Below are 21853 nucleotides of genomic sequence, written 5' to 3'. Positions count from 1 at the left end.
TCACGAGAGGTCCCCCGAGCGAGCAGAATCGCCCCCAGCAGGTGGAGTGGATTGACCAAGTGGTTGGCCTGCTGGGGAAGGAGATGGTGATCGAGGAGCTGGGGATGGCAGTTGTTGAGGAGAGGGAAAGCTTGTTGGCACTGGGGCAGGTTGAATAGAAGGAGGCGAGGGTGAACCTTCCTCTATCTCCACTACCTCAATCTCCCCAAGCTGAAGAGGTGAAACCCCCCCAACCGCTGGAAGTTTCCTCTTGCGGTGCACGAGAGGAGAGCCTGAGCTTTCCTCTTCGGTTGAGGGAGCAGGAGCAGCAGCAGATGAAGGAAAGGTCTTCACCAGCTTTCTTCTCTTCCTTCCTGGCTCGGGGCCTTCAGCTAGCGCGACCGAGAGAGGAGGAGCGGCGATAGGATCGGTGGTGGAAGAAGAGGAGCCAGTCCCTTTGGCCCCTTTGAGTCTGGCAAGCTCCAGCAAAGCTTTCCTCCTTTCCTTCCCTGACATCGTATCTACATCGAAGGGAAAAAGAAGAGTTAGATGGCATAGTTATGCAAGTGAGTCGAAATGTATGCAAGCATGCATGAGAATGTGCAAGTATCTTAAGAGGTGAAAGAAGAAGAGCCTACCTATGTATTTTTTCAAAGCCAACACATCAAACTCATGTTTGATGAGAAGAGCAAAGTTGTACTTGGCCCCCAGGAACAGCCCACATAGCTCGCGCTCGTAGGGGGCCATGGCTTCGAGACCCCGGGGTTTCTTGAACTCAACCCCAGGAACCCAGTAGAGGGGGTACCCCTCGAGCAATGTTGGACTTCGTGGGGTGGCAGATATCATGTAGAACCTGCCTTTCCAATCTTTGAAGGATTGCTGATACAGGCCCAAGAGCACCCGTCCAGCAACCCCATTCAGACTAACCCAGGACCTGTCCCTAGGGTTCTTCGCCTCGAAGAAGTAGATAAACACATCCACGAAGGCGTTAAGCCCGAAGTAATTGCAGAGAATCTCAAATGCCTGGATGAAAGCCCAGGCATTTGGATGGAGTTGGCAGGGTGCGACGTTCAACTCCATCATCAGCTCCTTCTCGAAAAAGGTGAAGGGTAGGCGCAACTTCAACCTCTTGAAGATGGCGGAGTAGACGAAGGTGAAGGGCACCCCATTGGTGGCCCTGTCATCCGCACAGATGGGCATCCCTCGAGGAGGAATGCGTATACAGATATTAAAGTCGTTTTCCCTGTCGACGGCGCAAGAAGGCTCGTCTGGGTCGTTGCTCAGAAGGGATGTGAGGTGACCCTGCGGTAGTAGGGTGGAGGTTTCGGCCAGCAACGTCAAGGGAGCCCAGTCGTAAACCCTGGCGTTGTCATGGTAGGAGGTAGCATCGGGTGGTGGCGGCGCCGGTGCACTTGTTGAAGGCTGTGCACCAGAAGACGAAGCGACGATTCGAGCGATTTGTTTTAAGCGGGCCATTGCGAGATAACTGCAATGGAGAAAAATGAAGGGTCAGAGGAATGGAAAAAGAAGAAATGATGAATGGTTCGTTGAAAAACAGAGGAAGGGAAGAAGAAAGAGATGTCCAGGCGAAAAAGAGGAAGAGGGAGAAGCAGAAAGCAGAGTGAGGGGCGCGAAAACCCTAGCGCGGGTCGAGAAGAGGAAAAACAGAGAAGATGAATGAATGATAATGAAAGGGACGAATGCAATCGGTGAAAAGAGCCTAAATAGACCAAGGAAGAAGAAAAACCATACCTTTGAGTGATCGCGAAAGGTTTGGAGGTAGAAAGCTTGAAGGAAGATGGGCGCGCAGAGAGGGAATTCGAAGTGAGCCTGAGAGTGTTGAAGAAGATGATGAAACAGTGAAAACGCGCGCCTATTTGAATAAGGGAAGCGCTAGCGGCACTCCACGCTGGCCGTTGATGCGGCCACGTGACGCAAGATTAAGAAAGGAAGTTGTAACGTTAAAGGGCGACACGTGAGGTGGCACGTGATGCGGCCCCGCTTGCCACGTGGACCAAGAGCGCGACCACTTAGTCTCTTCGCTGAGAACGAGTTCACAGCTCGAGACTAGGGGGCTTGTGATCCGGTCGGTCATCGGTAGTCGATGACGTCAGCAGCAGATAACCACGTGGACCACTCGCAGGGTGACACGTGGATCAGGTGGCAGAGAAATCAGGGAGGAGATCACCCGGTATGGTTATCGATGGTCAGTAACCGAGTGGCCACCGACAGATCAGTTCCAAGATAAACACCCGGGGGAGAATGCGAGAAGCAATAGAGTACCGATCAGTCATCGGGTGCATGGTCATCGGGGTTTCGTGTTACGCGCAGTTAAACTGGGACTGAGATTCCCAGTGAGAGCGTTACGCATGGACCTCGCATGATCATACCTCAGAGAAAGAAGAGCTCCTCGTCGGTATAGTCGTGCACGAGAGTGGCCTGAGGGAGTTAGCAAACCGGTCAGTGATTGGTTACTCTCTCAACCCATTACGTGCATGGCATCGTGAAGGGGAAATCGTGTATGCAGAGAGCAATGCTTGGTGAGTGTGCCTAGTCCAGCCACACCTGGCGTTCTCTTGGGAATGTGCAATTTCACCCAGATGGAAGAAACGCGCTAAGTTACTCCGCAAGGGAATAACTTAGGCGCACAAGAGATGCGCTAGAGCCCTTCAGGTGGAGGCACGTGAATGGTTAGATGCGAGTTGCATGCCTCCACGTGTCACTGTCTGAGAGGGGCACGACCCAGATAAAGGTGCACTCCTTGTCGTGAAAGGTACAGACAGAAAACCCAGACACCCACGACCCTGACTGTGGTACGTTTTCGTACAAAAGCATAACAGAATTCTGACACGCGCAGAGGACAGCGTAGCAGAATTCTGTTAGGCACAGACACAGAGGGGGATAAAAAGGGAATCAGAGAGAAATACACACACTGTTTTTTACACACATTATTTTCTAGTGATTCTGTGATCTAACTTGAGCGTCAGAGTGCAAACGGCCGCTGGAGGCGCTGTCTGTGTGTTTGCAGGTTGCGTTCGGAGTTCCCAAGGAGGAGGTTCTAAGAGTGTTCCTGCAGATAGCATAGTTGCCAGAGGCGGGTCAAGCAAGCGACAAGGCAATTCTTCCATGCTCGAGTTGTCGGCAGGATCACCTAAAATTTCAACTTTTATATGAAATGACAAAAATACCCTTTTTTTATATTATAAATGAAGAGTTGTATAGTGGAGCAAGTTGTCCATATATGCTCTACTTGTTAACCTGTCCTGTTTTACTCTTTCTCTACTTCATTCACCTTCTCTTCTTCACTTTTCAATTCATGTTCCTGCATTCTCGTAATAAAGATGACTCAGTGTAAAATGTTGTCCGGAAAGCATTCAGTTTTCCTCTTACTCTCCTTCATTCTCTTTTCTGTTTTTCATGCTCCTGCTTTTGCAATAAAAAAAGGTTTGCTTTATGTCACTATTCTTTCTTCAACACTTTGTGAGTTGGTTGCTTAACAATTTTTGTGCTAACCCACTCATCCATTTGGTTTTAAAGTTGACTAATGGCTCAAGTTCTTTCTTTTTTCTTAAAAAAAAATAGTCTTACATAGTCTACATGGGATCCCATGAGCATGGTGAAGGAGCCACATATGCTGATTTTGATCTAGTTACACAAGCTCATCATGAGTTCCTTCATTCCTATGTTGGAAGGTACACACTAAATGAATGTTCCTTCAATCCTCAGTGCAAACTCCTCTAAATTAACGTTGTGATGCAGCTTTGAGAAAGCAAAAGAGGCAATGATATACTCTTACACAAGGCACATCAATGGCTTTGCTGCCATGCTGGAAGAGGAAGAAGCGGCTGACATTGCAGGTAAGAATGCCAGCAAAACAAGACATGGTTCAGAAATGAAATCCCATCCTTAATTAACAAAGTTACTTTTGTGTGTTTAATGCAGAACATCCAGAGGTTGTGTCAGTTTTCTTAAACAAAGGAAGAAAACTACACACTACTCATTCATGGGAATTCATGGACATGGAAAGGGTTGATGGGGTAGTTCCCTCCGATTCAGTGTTCTGAAAAGCCAGATATGGTGAAGATACTATTATTGCGCATCTTGACACTGGTAATATTCCTCCCTTGCTTGCCTCAGCTATTGTAAATTTTCACCTTTCCTGTCCCGAGTCCCAACTCACTCATGTCATGTGCATATATTACCATTAGATCATGTAAAGGGATTTTGACTAGAATGTGTTATGGTATTGGCATCACACCAACACAAAGCAGGGATTTCTTACGTATCAAGAGTTAAAATTTCGAGAGGTCCTGTTTCCTATCTGTTCTTTCTTTCTTGTGAGCTGCTGAGTAATTAAAGTACCGTAACTTTCTCAGTTGTCTGTCACTGTGGTATTGCCACATGCATTTCTTTTATTTTTATTTTTAAATATTGAAAAATGTGCAATCACTATCCACTTGTCAAAAGCATCATCTGTCTTGTTGCAGCCGTGGAAATCACTTTGGCGTGGATCCTTTTCATGTGTGACAAATCACGGTCGACCCATGATGTTTTCTCAAGTAGCACTTTGTGTTTTTTATTGTAACTTTCTAACTATCCAATTAACCACGTTTTAATAATTCATGCCTTCTTATTTATTATGCATAATGTTGTTGGGATACCGCATTACCCAAATAGAGTGCCTAAACAATTTTCCCAGTGTTTCATCACAACTACTCATTTCTTCCTTTTCTTTTTCTCCTTCTCTTATTTTTTTCATATCTGTTGAAATGCATTTGGGCTATTGTTTTCATAAAGTCTGATTAAAACTTGTGTGTTGTAGGTGTATGGCCAGAATCTCCGAGCTTTGGAGATGAGGGGATGGGACCCATTCCATCACGGTGGAAAGGAACTTGTCAACATGATATCACCGGCTTCCGTTGCAACAGGTGATCAAGTTCTTTCTTTTACCCGTGTTTTTATCGGTTTCAACCACAATTTTCCTATTTATAATTTAATAAAAAAAAATCCGTTGTTAAATTAGATGTATTAAATCCTGATAATTATAGCATTTATAAATAGGGATGACAAGGGACGGCATTAATGATAGTTATCTGTTTAAAAATTATCTGCTAATTGTTTTATGCTTGGAGGTAGTCATGTTCGAGTTGTATGTCAATATAATATAATTAATGCAAGAAAAATGACAGAGAATGAAAAAAAAAAACAATGTCTTAATAAAAAATTGCCTTTTGTTAATGTCCTTCAAATGAGAAAAATCCAGATAAAATGCAGCTATAACTGGCTTTCGTTGAATGTACCTGAATGTGTATCAATTATGGTGCAGTTGTTTGTTAAAAACAGAACATTAGTGCAATGAAAAAAATTGAATAGTGTTACGTTCTGATAATATATGCAGGAAGCTTATAGGGGCAAGGTACTTCAACAAAGGTTATCTTGCCTATTTGGGAGGAATAGCAAAATTTAACAGGACACTGAACACAGCACGAGACTATGAGGGTCATGGATCTCACACACTGTCAACAATAGGAGGGACCTTTGTTCCTGGAGCCAATGTGTTTGGCTTTGGAAATGGAACTGCCGAAGGTGGCTCTCCTAAGGCCCGGGTTGCTTCTTACAAGGTGTGCTGGCCACCATTTGAAGGCAATGAATGCTTTGATGCTGATATCATGGCAGGCTTAGACATGGCCATACATGATGGGGTTGATGTTCTCTCCCTCTCTCTTGGAGGGCTTGCTTCGGATTACTTTGAGGATGGTATAGCAATCGGGGCCTTTCATGCTAACATGAAGAGCATTCCTGTTGTATGTTCTGCTGGAAATTCCGGACCTTCGCCTGGAACTGTCGCTAATGTTGCACCTTGGATAGTAACAGTTAGTGCAAGCACGTTGGACAGAGAGTTTGACACTGTTATTCAACTCCACAATGGACAACGCTTCAAGGTATATATTTCTGTTTCTTTATAGTAAAGTAAGTGCTTTTAGTAGTTGATAGAGAAAATAATGTGTATATGACAAATTATGAATGTCTTGAACGGGAATTTTTCAATCAACAACTTAATTCATCTCACTTTGTTTGTCCAATTTTAATTAAAAACTTCAATCCTTGGTTATCAGGGAGCAAGCCTTGCCAAAGCTATGCCGGAATCCAAGTTTTACCCACTTATCAAAGCTGCAGAAGCAAAATTGGCCAAGGAATCAGTTGAAAACGCGTAACGCTTGTTTAAAACTTTTCCAAAATTTATTATATGTAGTGATTTTGAAAGTACAACATGATTGATGTGATTAACACGCTTGTCCCTGTGTATGTAGTACTCTGTGTATACGAGGAACAATTGACCCTGAAAAGGCGAGGGGCAAAATATTGGTTTGCCTTAGAGGTATCAATCCAAGAGTGGAAAAGAGTCTGGTTGCTTTGGAGGCTGGTGCAGCTGGGATGATTCTTTGTAATGACGAGTTAAGTGGCAATGAGCTTATTGCTGATCCTCATCTCCTTCCTGCATCACAAGTTACTTATAAAGATGGTCTTGCTGTCTATGCCTACGTGAACTCAACTAAGTAACTCTTTCGCTCCCTCCCTCACTTTCAAACATACTCTACCATCTCTCTTCTCTCTTAATGCAAACCCCACATAACTATTGTTCCGTCAACATCTTTAATGGCTATTAATAATGTTATCATGCAGGAATCCACTAGGATATATTGAACCACCCGAGACCAAGTTGCGGACAAAGCCTGCCCCAGTCATGACAGCTTTCTCCTCAAGAGGGCCCAACCTAGTCACCCCAGAGATCCTTAAGGTTTGCCCATTTGTCCATTATGTAGTTCCTTTCAAATTTGCACAAAAGTTAGATACATTCCCTAGCTTTTTTTAAAAAAAATTATTAGACTAGGGACTTTTACTTCATTAATCTGCATGCAAATATTTATATATAATGAGGATTGTCGAGATAAAACCTTCAAATTCATGAGTCACTTTCAAGTATTTTGTTTCTTTTTTCAGTAAGTCTTTTGTAACTTGTGGTTTTAGATTAATTCCTGGTTTCTTTTTCTTCTGCATCCCCTTTTTATATCTCCAGCCTGATGTCACCGCTTCCAGGTGTGAACATTATTGCTGCCTACTCAGGAGCTGTCAGCCCAACCGAATTGAATTTTGACAAGCGCAGGGTTCCTTTTATCACCATGTCTGGAACATCCATGTCTTGTCCTCATGTGGCTGGAGTTGTTGGCCTTCTCCGGACTCTCTATCCTACTTGGAGTCCAGCAGCTATTAAATCTGCAATAATGACAACTGGTAATTAACTAAGAGCTTTAGAATATTGTTTTATCACTATACTTCATAATCTTATTATGAGGTCCATTTGGTTTATTTATACAATTCCTTGCTGTTTTTTTCTCTTTAGGACAACACTTCTTTAAGAAATTCTATGATAATACAAAGTAACATAGATAGCTGTTACACATGTTGTAGGAGTGAGAACTAAAATCAGAGTTATCTAAGTTTTGTCCTTTATCTTTTATTGTGGCACATATTTACATAAATTTTTGTTGTGGAAAATGTCATGTTTCAGCCAGGACAAGGGACAACACTGGCAAGCCGATGCTTGATGGGAATAATGGTAAGGCAACGCCATTTGCATATGGGTCTGGCCACATCAGACCAAATCGTGCCATGGATCCCGGGTTGGTGTATGAGTTAACCATGAATGATTACCTAAACTTTCTTTGTATCTCTGGCTATAACCAGACTCAGATAAAGACGTTCTCTGGTGCACATTATCGTTGCCCTGATATAATAGACATCCTGGATTTCAACTACCCTACAATGACAATACCAAAACTTTATGGCTCAGCTAGTTTCACACGGAGGGTGAAAAATGTTGGGTCACCAGGCACTTACACTGCAAGTCTTAGAGTACCAGCAGGCCTTTCCATCTCTGTGGAGCCTAATGTGTTGAAATTTGACAAAATTGGGGAAGAGAAGAGCTATAAGTTGACACTGAAAGTAACAAGACCGGGTGAGGCTATAACATTTTGGAGGCATAACTTGGTCTGATGGGAAACATCAAGTGAGGAGTCCAATTGTAGTTGGTGGAATTAGAGGGTAGAATATGTGATTAGACATTGATCCTGCCGACGACTTGCGCGTGGAGGAATCGCTTCGTTGCACTCTCTGCCCCGTCTACGCGACTGTGTTATCTGCAAAATCACCCTCAGAACCTTCTCTAGGATCTCCAAACGCGACCTGCAAAACACACAGACGGCGCCTCTAGCGGCCGTTTGCACTCCGACGATCAAGTTAGATCACAGAACCACCAATGAGAAAAACTAATAGTGTGTGTGTAAACTCTTGCTCTCTTTTTTTTTTCTATTCTCTTCCCTTTTGAATCTCACCCCGATTCTCTTTTATGCCTCCCTCTGTATCTGGGCCTAACAGAATTCTGTTATGCCCCTCTGGCATGTGTCAGAACCCTGTTATGCTTTCTGAGACAACGTACCTCCAGAATCAGTGGAGTGCGAGTGTCTGTGCGTGTCCGCGCGTCTCTGCGCTTGGCTGCGCTTATCTGTACCTTTAGCGGTACGGAGTGCACCTTTATCTGGACCGCGCCCTTCTCAGATGATGACACGTGGAGGCATGCGACTCACATCTGACCATACACATGTCACTACTTGAAGGGCTCCAACGCTTCTCTTTGTGCGCCTAAGTTATTCCCTTGCGGAGTAACTTAGCATATTTCTTCCATCTGGGTAAATCGCATACTCTCAGGAGAATGCCAGGTGTGGCTGGTCTAGGCACACTCACCAAACGTTGCTCTCTGCGTAAACGGCTTACCCTTCACGGTGTCACGCACGTAATGGGTTGAGGGAATCACCAATCACTGACCGGTTTACTAGCTCCCTCAGGCCACTCTCGTGCACGATTCCCTGAGATGTGCTCATGCGAGGTCCATGCGTAACGCTCTCGCTGGGAACCTCAGTCCCAGTTTAACTGCGTGTAACACGAGACCCCGATGACATGCACCCGATAACTGATCGGCGCTCTATTGCTTCTCGCGTTCTGCCCCCAGGCGTTCATCTGGGAACTGGTCTGTTGGTGGCCACTTGGTTACTGACCACCGATCACCGTTCTGGGTGATCTGTCCCCTGACTTCTCTGCCGCCTGATCTGTCGGTGGTCACTTGGTTAGTGACAACCGATCACGTTCACCCTGATCTATCTGTCACCTGGTCCACGTGTCACCCTGCGAGTGGTCCACGTGGTTATCTTCTGCTGACGTCATCGACTACCGATGACCGATCGGATCAGACATAATTAGGATGACATCCTTTTTTTCATATTCTCCTTCATTCTTTTCTATGTATATATCATTAGGAGATTGGGAAAAGGTCTAACAAATAAGATGGAATTGTTAGTTTCCATCATTTTCTAGTGATTAGGTACTCATTTGTGAGAACTAAATAAATAAATAAATGTTTGTTTGTTATCTTTGTCAATACAACTCAACATTAGTATGTGTGTATATATATTTATTGCATACTATTATGAAATAGAACAAAGATTAATAAAAGAGTAAAGGAAGGTAGAGAATATCTCATTTTCTTGTTATTAAAATCAAAACAAATGGTCTGAATATATACAAGTAATACACTCATTCTAGGTTTAACTAAAGAGGGAAAGAATCAAAAATTAAATACTAGAATCATAACACACAAAGACAAAATAAAGTTATTCATCTCTATAAAGAGAAACAACTGATAATTAGAAAAGACACCAAATTATTTTCTTCTATAAAGAGAGAAACCATGGATAATTAGAAAAGACACCTAATTAATTTTAAGATCCTTCTATAACTCTGTTATCTGTATCCTTTAATACCCGCCAAATATTCTTAAAAGATTGAGGACTTAAAGCTTTGGTATAAATATCAGTCAATTGCTCTGTGGTGAAAATGGGAAGCAAATGGATGAGACCCTTCTTTAATTTTTCCCGGAACACGTGACAATCTATTTCTATATGTTTTATACGCTCGTGAAACACTGGATTTGCTGCAATATATCTTGCTGAGTCATTGTCACAGTATAAGGAACTTTGAAATTTTGAAGAAGATAAGTTAGCCATTGAATTTCACTGCAGGTGCCCCAATCACCATCACAAAAGGCTTTGAGATGAACTGAGGTAGTGGAAGAGAAAAATAGACCAAGACTTGGAACCCCTTTGATATATCTGAGAATTCTAATCGTTGCATTATAGTGAGCAATTGTAGGCTTATCAAGAAACTGAGAAAGTTGTTGCACAGAAAATGTTATGTCAGGTCGGGTATTAGTGAGATACATAAGCCTTCCAATCAATCTTCTGTAGGCTTGAATATCTGTTAATAATTCCAATGCATATTTCTTTTGATTTACCATTATTCTTGTCTTACTTCTTGCTACTTCTAAACCAAAAAAATATCTTAAATTCCCAAGATCTTTAATCTTGAATGTCTAATTTAAGGCTTGTTTGATTCAAGCAATCTCTTCTTTATCATTTCCTGCCAATATTATATCATCCACATATACCAATAATGTTGTAAAAGATCCTTCAGAAGAATTAATGAACAAGGAATGATCATTCATAGATTAAGTATATCCCATAGAAAGCAAAAATGATGACATTTTGGCAAACCATTCTCTGTTGGCTTGCTTAAGGCCATATAAAGCTTTTTTTAGTTTACAAATTTTTCCTGGTGGAATAGAAGTCAATCCAGGAGGAGCAACCATGTATACATCTTCTTTCAAATCTCCATGTAAAAAGGCATTGTTTATGTCTAATTGTTTCAATTCCCAATTATAAATAGAAGTTAAAGAAAGAAGCAACCTTATGGTGGTCATCTTTGCTACTGGGGAGAAAGTATCAAGGTAGTCAATGCCTTCTTTTTGTGTATATCCCTTTGTCACTAACCTTGCCTTATACCTTTCAATTGTCCCATTAGCCTTATATTTTATTTTGAATACCCATTTGCAACCTATGGCAGCTTTGTTCTTAGGCAGAAGAGCAGTCTCCCAAGTTTGATTTGACTTTAAAGCAGATATCTCACATTGTATAGCTTTTCTCCAACAGTCATGTTTCACAGCTTCAGAATAAGTGTTTGGCTTAACATGTGAAGAAAGAGACATAACAAAAGATTTGTAAGAAGGTGATAAATTTCTATAAGACAAAACAAAATTCAAAGGATATTTAACTTACAATGATAATCCTTTAAATACTCAGGTGGTTTTTTTATTCTTGTGCTCATTTGGACAAATGGATTTGATTCAGAACTTTGCTCTATATCATGATTTTCATTGAGGTTTTGGTCTATATGGAACAATCTACTTTTGAAACCTCAATTTGTGACTCATAATTATTATCACTGCTATTTTCAACATTATCACAAGGTGTATTATCACAAGGTGCAAGAATGGCTTGTGATGGCTTACTTAAGACATATTGATCTTCAACAAACAAAATTTGATCATCAATGTCAGGACGGTTAGTTTCATTACTAGTATCTTGAACCCTTTGGTATGGAAAAACATGTTCATAAAAGACAACATCCCTAAACACAAAAATTTCTCTTGATTGAATATTCAACAAAATATATCCTTTTGTCTCCCTTGGAAAACCAATAAAAACACATTTTGATGCTCTTTGATCAAATTTTCTTCTATTTGTTGACAAAGTGCTAGCATAACGTAAAGAACCAAACACCTTTAATCCATTAAAATCTGCATCTGTTTGGAAAAACATTTCATGAGGAGAAGAATAGTTTAAAACAGGTGTGGGAAGCATGTTTATAATATGCGCAACATGTATCACAAAATATGACCAATAAATTTTGGGTAAATGAGATTGTATCATAAGAACTCTTGCTACATCTAATAAATGATCATGTTTCCTTTCAACTATACTATTTTGTTGTGGAGTATTGACACATGTTGTTTGATGTATTATTCCTTTACTGACAAAAAAATTAGTCATGAAAAATTCAATTCCATTATCACTTCTTATTATTTTTATTATTGTCTCAAACTGTGTTTGAACAAAAATAACAAAATTTTCCAAAACCTTAACAACTTCAGATTTTTGTTTCAAAAGAAAAATCCATGTGTACCTCGAATAGTCATCAACTATGGTCAAGAAATATTTATGACCATGAATTGATGGTATTGAGTATGGTCCCCAAACATCTACATGAATCAAATCAAAACATTTTTTTATTTATTTAGATGTACTAATAGGAAAAGAAAGTCTTTTTTGCTTTGCAAAATGACAAACATCACAAACAAAAGATTTGTTATATTTAACAAAAGGAAATTTATTCTTGATAACATCAATACATTTATTTGAAATATGACCTAATCGAAAGTGCCAAAGGGTTTCTAGATCACTAGCACTGACATTAACAATATTGATGATGTGTGTAGATTCAAGGGGTTTAATTTGAAATTTCTGGTAAGATGGGATCCTGAGTATATAAAGTCTATCTTGCATCTTAACATAACCAATTATTTTCAAGGATTTTTTTGGCTTGAATGTGACAACCATTAGAATCAAAGGTAAGAACACAAGATAATCTATCAATCAATTTTGTTACTGAAAGAAGATTAAAAGTGAAACAAGGAATATACAAAACATTGTTATAACATGATTTTGATTGAGAAAAACACTTCCAGAATAATTGGCAATGACTTGATTTCCATTTGGTAATTTGACATAAATAGGATCATGTTGATGATATGAAGTGAAGTAAGTTAAGGATGAACAAATGTGATAAGTAGCACCACTATCAATAATCCAAGAACTAAAAGAAGAAATAGAGTTATTACCAGTTTGTGTTGTCATGTTGGAAGGAATAACAAAGACTTGACTAGAAACATTGTCACTGGGATTTGACCTGTTGTAAAAGAGCTAACAATGTTTGATACTGCTCAGGAGTAAAACCAATTTGTTGAGACTCTACTTCTGATTTTGAACCTTCATGATTCTGCTCATTATTGTTAAAATTTGTATTGTGAAAGGTTGCATGACTCTGATGATGGTTCTGATTTTTAAATTTGAAATGAGGTGGAAAACCACGCTTTTTATAGCATGTATCAATGGTATGCCCTGTTTTTCCACAATAACTGCAAATTTTGGAAGTATATTCTCTTCCATATCCACCATCCATGCCATAGGTCGTAGCATTATTTTTATAACCTCCTTTGCTAGTAGCAATCATTGTTTGGATTGATCACCAAAAACTTGTCTCTCTTGTTGTGTAATGAGAGGGTAAACTCTATTCAAGAATGAATTATCTGATGAACTAACATGGTAAGGTCAACAAAGATCTTGTGAGTGATCAACAACTTCACCCATACATAAATGTAGCAACCAGAGCTCTGATACCATATTATGAAATAGAACAGAGATGAATAAAAGAGTAAAAGGAAGGTAAAGGATATGAGAATGAATATCTCTTTTTCTTGTTATTAAAATCAAAATAAATGGTCTCAATATATACAAGTAGTACACTAATTCTAGGTTTAACTAAAGAGGAAAATAATCAATAATTAAATACTAGAATCATAACTAACACACAAAGACAAAATAAAGGTTATTCATCTCTATAAAGAAAAACAACTGATAATTAGAAAAGACACCAAATTATTTTCTTCTATTAAAAGAGAAATAATGAATAATTAGAAAAGACACCCAATTAATATTATGATCCTTCTATAACTCTGGTATCCGTATCTTTTAATACATACACTAGAGTAAGTTTATTAAGCAAACATATACGGATATACCGTGATGGATCTATGACGTGGCTGACTGAGTAATAATTTTTACTATAAGATTTTTCACTTTAAATCACGGTTATATGTTAATGAATAAAAAAATATTGTTTAAAATAATTATAGGCAACTGTTTTTAATTGTTGTACATGTAAAGTTTATTTTTTTTCTGACACAAAATATTTGAAAAAATGTTGCTTAACTATTTTAAATAACATTTTATAAAATTTATACTTATATATAAAGGGGATTCCCCTCTTAACTACCATCTTATTTTATTTAAATTTTATCCTTATCTTTATATCTTATTTTATTTGTTATTTTGTGAAGAGTTTAAATTTTATATCTCAAAGAGTTTAAATTTAAAACTAAATATTTGTAAAGTGAGGTTTGTTCGGGAGCATGGTACAATTGCATCTTTTTATCCCGTTCATCTTCACTTTTATCCCATCAAACTTTCTATCATTTTTTTTTCTCCTGTTCATTCTCACTTTTATCCCATCAAACTTTCTATCATATTTTTCTCCAAATCATCTTCACTTTTATCCCATCAAACTTTCTCTCATCTTTTTCTCCCGATCATTTGTTCCAGAACAACTTCGAACCACTTCCGTTCCAGAACAACTTCGAATCACTTCCATTCCTGAACAACTTCGAACCACTTCCGTTCCAGAACCACTTCGAACCACTTCCGTTCCAGAACCACGAAACCAATCAGTAAGTGTTGTTTTTCATCTTATTTTATTTTTCATTTTGTGAACAGTTTAAATTTTATATCTCAAAGAGATACTAATAGATAAAACTACTTTAAATTCAAAATTAAACATTACAAAGTGAGGTTTGTTCAGGAGCATTGTACAATTGTATTATTTTTTTCTTCCATTCATCTTCACTTTTATCCCATCAAACTTTCTATTTTCATATTCAAATTACCAGAAGTTGTACTTTCATCGTTCCAAAACCACGAAACCATTCAATAAGTGTTGTTTTTCAATTATAAAGTAGAATATGAAAATGCAATGTCTGATTTTACTTTTATTTTTTATTTTGCTCACACAAAACACAAACAAATAGAACTATTAAAGAAAAACAAACAAATAAGAATTGTAGGGCTTTGTTCATTGAATAAAAAATTGAAAGAGAAAAAAACGTACCCGATAAAATTGCGTATGTGGAAGTGAGAGGGGTTAGTATATGAGAAAGGAGGGATTAGGAAGAAAAGGGAAGGTGCATTAGAAAGTTTTGAGAGAAGGATATACTGAACACTAAAAAAAAAACTCCATTGTTATTCTTCTGATGTGAATATAAAATGTTAGTTTTTGTTTCTCTCTTTCCATTTTTTCTGTTTCTGTTGATTTTCTTTTATCTAATTATGCTTTTAATTTTGATTTTATTCAAGCCTTTGAAAGAAAGATATTTTAATTTTTTTGTCATCTAGATAATTTTTAAAAAAAATATTATCATATTTTATATATTTATTTTCACATTTTGCAAAATATTTTCAAAAGATATTTTTCATTTACGCTATTTTTTTTCCATCTATACTAAAATTTAAAATTCACAATTTATATTAAAATTTAAAAATTTAAATTTTTTTATCTCTTAACTCCTCTATCAACTACTCTTAATTATTTTATTTAAATTTTAAAAAATGTTTCATAATTACTTATTAACTGTTTTGTTTAAATTCAAAAAAATTGTTCTGTAACTACCCTATCAATTAATTTATTTGAATTCAATTTTTTTTTTTGTAACTACTCTATCAATTATTTTTTATAGATATTTTATGGCAGATTCTTCCTGCACCAGATCATTTTAAACTACACCCAATATATATAAAGAAAAAGACTAAAATACCCTTAATGAAATAAAAATTAGGATTTTTTTAAATGTGCACCCAACCCACATCTAATTCACCCAACCCAACAGCATTGCACCCTTTTTTCTGTGATCACAACTACAACTAATTTTTGCAAGCAAAATAGTAATGAACAACATAGATTATATCACGTGCTTATCTAATAAACTAAAAGTGATTTGGAAGCTAAAGTAACTAGTATGTATATGTGCGCTGCACCCAGGTTTGCTTCAGCTTCACCAGTGTTTCAGTTCAAAATCCTATATTTGTACATGCTATATACACTTTTGGTTTAACTTTTTTTTTTCCAGATCTTAAAAAAGTTATCTTCATATGATTTTGTAGGAAACAAGCTCTTCCAAAAAATTTTGATAGCATGAAAAATAAGCACACATTTTTGTTTAGAAGCAATTTATTCCACATTAAACACTGAAGTCAAAAAGGGTTCATTTTATTTGAGATGAAATCTCAGACTAAGTTTTTTATGAAGATGAATGTCTATTTATGGATATCACAAATCACATTTTTAAGATCAAAGCTTAAATTGACAAGAGTTATGCAATCTTTATTTTTTATTGTTAATTTTTTTTTTTTTGGAATGAAGCTTCTATATTTTAAATATTTGATATATATAAAATAAAATAAAAATAATAATTAATAATATTTGATATATATAAAATAAAATAAATAATAATAATTAATTTATTTAATTTATGTTCATTATTATTATTATTATTTAATTAATATTATTATTTTATTAATTAATTTTAAAGATTATTGTTATTCTCATGTTTAAATATTCATATTCATATTATTAATATTAATATATTTTTTATTATTATAATATATATATATTTACAATATTATTAATTTTTTGTCATCCCTAGGCATCATTATGTGTTCCGGATTTTGTCATCCCTAATGTGTTCCGAATTTTGGCATTTGTAGACACCATTGTGTGTGATGGATTGTGTCATCTGTAATTGTATATGATAGTTCCATAAACGCGTATATGCAATAGAAATGTAGTGAATACATGTATCAAAAGAAACTAAACATACTAAAACATAAACATTAAATATGTATTACAAATGTTAATATTAGAAATATCGTCTAATGGACATTATTTGTGTATAAACTTGTATCGACTAGTGTAGTATGTTGACCAAGATTGGGCCGTGGGATAACGATGTGATGCCCACAGTATATCTGTTGGTGGAATTGGACAACCATCTTTTAGCTTCACCTATAAAAGTTATAAATATAAGTTACATAACTTTTAAGTTAACATTATGACTTACTTTTTTTATTCGTTTAGGGTATACCTGGACAAAATGATTTTCGTGGACGTGCCCAATTGCAATTATTTGGTGATGAGTGAATTTACTTGGTGCTTGGGTTCTTAAAGGAAAAATACTCAATGATTGTATCATGGACAATGAAACGAAAATGACATTATACCGATTAGCAATAACGTATCCCATGTCTGGAATTGTCATCCACTTATCTGCTCCTGCCTGCAAGTACAAATGGCGAAGTGAGTTAAATGAGGAAATGCAAAGTACAAATGGCGAAGTGAGTTAAATGAAGAAATGCAAAGTACAAATGAAATGGTGTTAGTGGTTGATACCATAGACATGTGGTCAACTAGAAGTGACTTCTTCAAGTATTCATATCGTTCATCACCGCCAAACAGTTCAACATATTCTTGTCTCCATTCACTTAGTTCTTTTAACAAATTCATTCGAACAACAACCTGTGACTCCTCTCCCATGCTCAATTCGGCAGGAACAGCACGGTACCCACAATGGCCATCAGCCTTAACGTCGACAACATAAACAATGTATGGATGATATCCTACAGGGAACTGATCAAGCAAAGGAATGGATTGTGCTGGTAGAATTTGTGGTAAGTGTCCTTCAGTAGATTTTTTACTCGAACAACTATCATGTTGTGAGTGTAAGAAATCCACATGTTCAAAATAAGAAGGGATTCGCTTAGTTGATCTCATGAATTTGGTAGGACGAGCCATCTTCACAGCACCTTTTGTTTTGACCTTATCATGTGGTGCGTAAATAGATGTCTTCTCTGGAAAGGCAATCTCTTGCAATTTAGTTTTGATGTTAACCTTACCTGCAACGTCCAACTCTTTGAACCGCTTCGTGATCACCTCAAACTCTTTGTCAATTGACAACTCATATGAACATTGTTCTGCTGCAATATCATCAAAGCTTAATCGAGTCCACAGGACATGTACTGATTTAAGTGGTATGCTACCTGCACCAAACGAAGCCAATTGACACGCACAAGGAAGACCATGAGTACATGTAAGAGTACATCCATCACAACTATTTTTATCAAATCCCACAGATTTAACCCTATCAAGTTCTTCAGCAATCAGGTTCAAAGCATATTTAGACACAAAACCCAACAATTTTTTGTAAGTTGTAACCTTAAACCGATGTCCGACCACATGCAGACTCTTTTGGAATGAAGCTTTGATTGCATTATGTTGTAAAATAATAATCTTGTTGATCGAATCCCAGCAGAAACATAAATCCCCCATGGAATTTTGAAGAACTCTCTTTAGGCTCCAATGTGTCGCCTCAACCCTATTACTTGTTGTGTTTCCTAAGTGCATCACCTTATCTGTCCATGCCTTAACAAATTTTAATTTATGTGGACGTAACCATGTAGCCATCACATAATCAACAAATACAGGCCATGGAGAACACACAACTTGAAATGCATTGACACGATCTTCAAAGGCCTCAACAATATCACAATCCACAATAGATCTCCAAGACTGCATTACTTGATCTCATGCCTCTCTTGGATGCACCAACATTTTACATTTTGCTTTCACATTTTTATCAATGTGAAATCGGCAAAGCAAATTATAAGCTTCAGGAAAAACGATTCTAATTGCATTCATTAAGGCAATATCTCTATCACATACCACCACCCTAGGATATGAATTAACTCTAAAAAACAACCCTTTAAGTCTGTCAAGGGCCCACAAAAAATTATTTTCCTTTTCTGCTGCTAGTAAACAAAATGCAACGGAAAAAGTCAAACCAGTTGATGTAATCCCAACAACCTCAAGTAATGGCATCCTATACTTGTTCGTTTTGTACGTACTATCCATCAATATGACAATGTTAAACAAGTTCACTAGCTTTACTGAATCTGGGTGTGTCCAAAATATATCTTGCACAACATTCGACACCTCTTCACACCTACATCAATGCACATACATGTCTCGCTCTAGTAACAACATGAATTGTTGCATTTCTGTTCTATGACCTCGTTGTGATCTTCAGTGAACACTCATTGCATTATAAACTTGCTTTATTGTCGTGACATTCTTCTCATTTCTCTCTTTCCTGGTTAGTAAAATATTTCTTGGCTTCGCTAAATTTTTAATCATATCCTCAACCATAGCCTTTTCCTCAACACTTAACCTTCCGGCACACGGATGACCTACCAATGTCTCTGCCAAATCATGATTGTGATAACCACAAATTAATTCAACCATCCACCCTAGACTGGTTTGCCTCGCAATCTGAAAGGACAATCACACTTCCTACTTCCCGTTCGACTGATATCTATGTCTTTTTTATACTTTCTGTATTTACCTCCTCTCTCACAACCTAATAATATGTATGTCATCCTTCCTGGTTGCCCCGTCCATGTATCCGACCTTAATATAACAATAACAAACCCATAATAATAGCCAACACTTCTTGCCCACTCTAACAACTCATCTCGATTATGAAATACCTACAATAATAGATGCCAAAATTTAAAATCATTCATAAACAATAAGGTTCACACGCCTAACATTTACCTTACCTTATTTGTAGTAAACACCTCACTACACTCATGTGCTCTATGTTCATTATCTAACGCGTTATACGTTATTGACTGCTCCAGATCAACATCATCTAATCCATCCCACACATCAATCTTCCCTGAAATTCCCATGTATGAGTCAGTTGTATCCATTGGCAATGCTGAAAAAAAACAACATAACGTTAGCTTTCAAATATACAAATCCGTAAGTTTCACAATATCCTTCCGCAATTTGAAATCTGGAACACATAAAATCATTCTGGATATTCATATCTAGAATACAAAATATACTTCTGGATAAGTTTATCCAAAACTCATATTTGACTTACGAACTTTTGGTTATATATATATAATAACAATTATTATTATTATTATTAAAATAATTAATTATAATAATATAATATAATTATATAATATAATAATAAATATATATATATTGTAAATATATATATATATATATATATATATATATTATAATAAAAAAAATATTAATATTAATAATATGAATATTTAAATATTAGAATATTAGAATAAAAATCATATTTAGAATTAATTTATAAAATAATAATATTAAATAATAATAATAATGAATATAAATTAAATTAATTAATTATTATTATTTATTTTTATAAATATATCAATTATTATTTTTATTATTAATTATTAATTATTATTTTTATTTTATTTTATATATATCAAATATTTAATAAAATTATTAAAATATAGAAGCTTCATTCCAAAAAAATAAATAAAATAAAAAATAAAGATTGCATAACACTTATTAATTTACGAAGAAGCTTTGATCTTCAAATTGTAATATGCATACTTAAATAGACATCCATTTTCATAAAAAAAAATCTAGTAAGAGATTTCATCTCAAATAAAATGAACCATTTTAAGGCTTCAGTGTTTAATGTAATGTGGAATAAATTGCTTATGAGAAAAAGTGTCTGTTTATTTTTCATGCTTTCATAATTTTCCGGAGCTTGTTTCCTACAAAATCATATGAAAATAATTTTTTTAAGATCTGAAACAAAACAAAAAAAGTTGAACCAAAAGTGTATATAGCATGGTGAAGCTGAAGTATGCAAAGTCTCTTTCAAAGATCAGTATCACACATGACTAGTGGTTTCCTCTGATTCATTTACATCTGTATATAGCACCCTCCAAAGTGCAAAGATGAAGTTTCTCCTTCATAAACTTCGCATCTAGGGCACCAGACAGACCTGAAAGTTTGATTGAATTTGAATCTAAGACAAAAAAATTTGTTTTACAACATAACTTCTTACTCCTACACATCCAAGCTCCTGAGACTGCATTCTGTTAAGCAAGTGAGGGATATATTACTAAAGCAAATCTGGACTGGATGCAACGCAGAGATACATACTAGTTACAAATTAATTTTAGCTTCCAAATCATTTTTAGTTTATTAGATAAGTACAGGATATGATATATGTTGTTCATTACTATTTTGCTTGCAAAAACTAGTTGTAGTAGTAGTGATAATGGTTCCAATATTAATTTTACATCGCCAATGAAAATTGGGCAAAAGTTGCATATTTATTCATATTGGCTGCAGACTCTACCTATATATGTCACAGAACCTTTTTACCAACTACCTCTGGTGGCTTCAATCCTTCTCCGACGACTTCAATCCTTCTCTGGTGGCTTTGTCTTCTTCTCCGGCGGCTTCAATCCTTCTCCAGTGGCTTCGTCTCCTTCTCGGCGCGCTGCCTCACCGTCTTCTCCGCGCGTTGCCTCCTCACAGTGATCACAAAAAAAAGGGTGCAATGCTGTTGGGTTGGGTGAATTGGATGTGGGTTGGGTGCACATTTTAAAAAACCATAATTTTCATTTCATTAAGGGTATTTTAGTCTTTTTCTTTATGTGGGTTGGGTGCACATTTTAAAAAATCCTAATTTTCATTTCATTAAGGGTATTTTAGTCTTTTTCTTTATGTATATTGGGTGTAGTTTAAAATGATCTGGTTGGTGCAGGAAGAATCTGCCTATTTTATTAAAATCTTAAAAAACTAATAACTACTTTATTAACTAAAAAAAAAATAACCAAAAAAATAATAAAATAAAATATTGACATAAGATTAAATTAGAAAAAAAGTACATATACTTAAAAATATTTACAGAGAATTTTTTTTAATATATCTATACCTATATATAAAGGGGACTTTTAACTTTCCTCAATTTTTTTCCTATTTTATCTTTATATCAATATTTATTTTATTTCATTATTATGTACATTGTGTCATTTCTTATTTTTTTAAAATTTTAAATTTTATATTTTCAAAAATTTTAAATTTTAAATTTTCAAATTTTCAAACTCTAAAGTCTTTTCCAAACACTTCAAAA

At 36.2% G+C, this 21853-nt stretch overlaps 3 protein-coding genes across 3 annotated transcripts; 1 reads left to right on the top strand and 2 right to left on the bottom strand.

Moving 5' to 3' along the window:
• Positions 1-1455, bottom strand: LOC137839248 (uncharacterized). Its single transcript, XM_068648370.1, has 2 exons — positions 1203-1455; positions 1-500 (listed from the first exon to the last, which is right to left on the bottom strand). Exons 1-2 carry the CDS (start codon positions 1453-1455, stop codon positions 1-3), a joined length of 753 nt encoding a protein of 250 aa, XP_068504471.1.
• A 1880-nt stretch (positions 1456-3335) lies between these two features.
• Positions 3336-8236, top strand: LOC137806817 (subtilisin-like protease SBT5.4). Its single transcript, XM_068607116.1, is given in 13 exon segments — positions 3336-3434; positions 3562-3671; positions 3739-3836; positions 3922-4089; positions 4802-4907; positions 5378-5921; positions 6096-6190; positions 6291-6536; positions 6664-6778; positions 7058-7072; positions 7074-7272; positions 7550-8010; positions 8012-8236. Coding segments are annotated over 13 exon segments (2331 nt in total). The 3' UTR covers positions 8087-8236.
• An 8519-nt stretch (positions 8237-16755) lies between these two features.
• On the bottom strand, positions 16756-18444 carry LOC137839247 (uncharacterized). Its single transcript, XM_068648369.1, has 3 exons — positions 17263-18444; positions 16958-17149; positions 16756-16878 (listed from the first exon to the last, which is right to left on the bottom strand). The coding sequence occupies exons 1-3, from the start codon at positions 18442-18444 to the stop codon at positions 16756-16758; spliced, it is 1497 nt and encodes a 498-aa protein (XP_068504470.1).
• Between the last annotated feature and the right edge of the window lie 3409 nt (positions 18445-21853).

The sequence above is a fragment of the Phaseolus vulgaris genome, chromosome 3 (assembly GCF_000499845.2).
Source record: "Phaseolus vulgaris cultivar G19833 chromosome 3, P. vulgaris v2.0, whole genome shotgun sequence".
Lineage (NCBI taxonomy): Eukaryota > Viridiplantae > Streptophyta > Magnoliopsida > Fabales > Fabaceae > Phaseolus > Phaseolus vulgaris.
The sequence above is the reverse complement of the archived record's forward strand: the minus strand, read 5'-3'. Positions and strand labels throughout refer to the sequence as shown.

Bases quoted from the DNA above. Each gene is read 5' to 3' on its own strand.
- LOC137839248 (XM_068648370.1), bottom strand. From the start codon at position 1,455: ATGGCCCGCTTAAAACAAATCGCTCGAATCGTCGCTTCGTCTTCTGGT. The intron at 501-1,202 runs GTATACGCATTC...CCTTCGATGTAG, and splicing joins GGAAAACGACTTTAATATCT to ATACGATGTCAGGGAAGGAA.
- LOC137839247 (XM_068648369.1), bottom strand. From the start codon at position 18,444: ATGCAGTCTTGGAGATCTATTGTGGATTGTGATATTGTTGAGGCCTTT. The intron at 17,150-17,262 runs GTATCAACCACT...TTGTACTTGCAG, and splicing joins TAGTTGACCACATGTCTATG to GCAGGAGCAGATAAGTGGAT. The intron at 16,879-16,957 runs GTATACCCTAAA...TAACTTTTATAG, and splicing joins ACGAAAATCATTTTGTCCAG to GTGAAGCTAAAAGATGGTTG.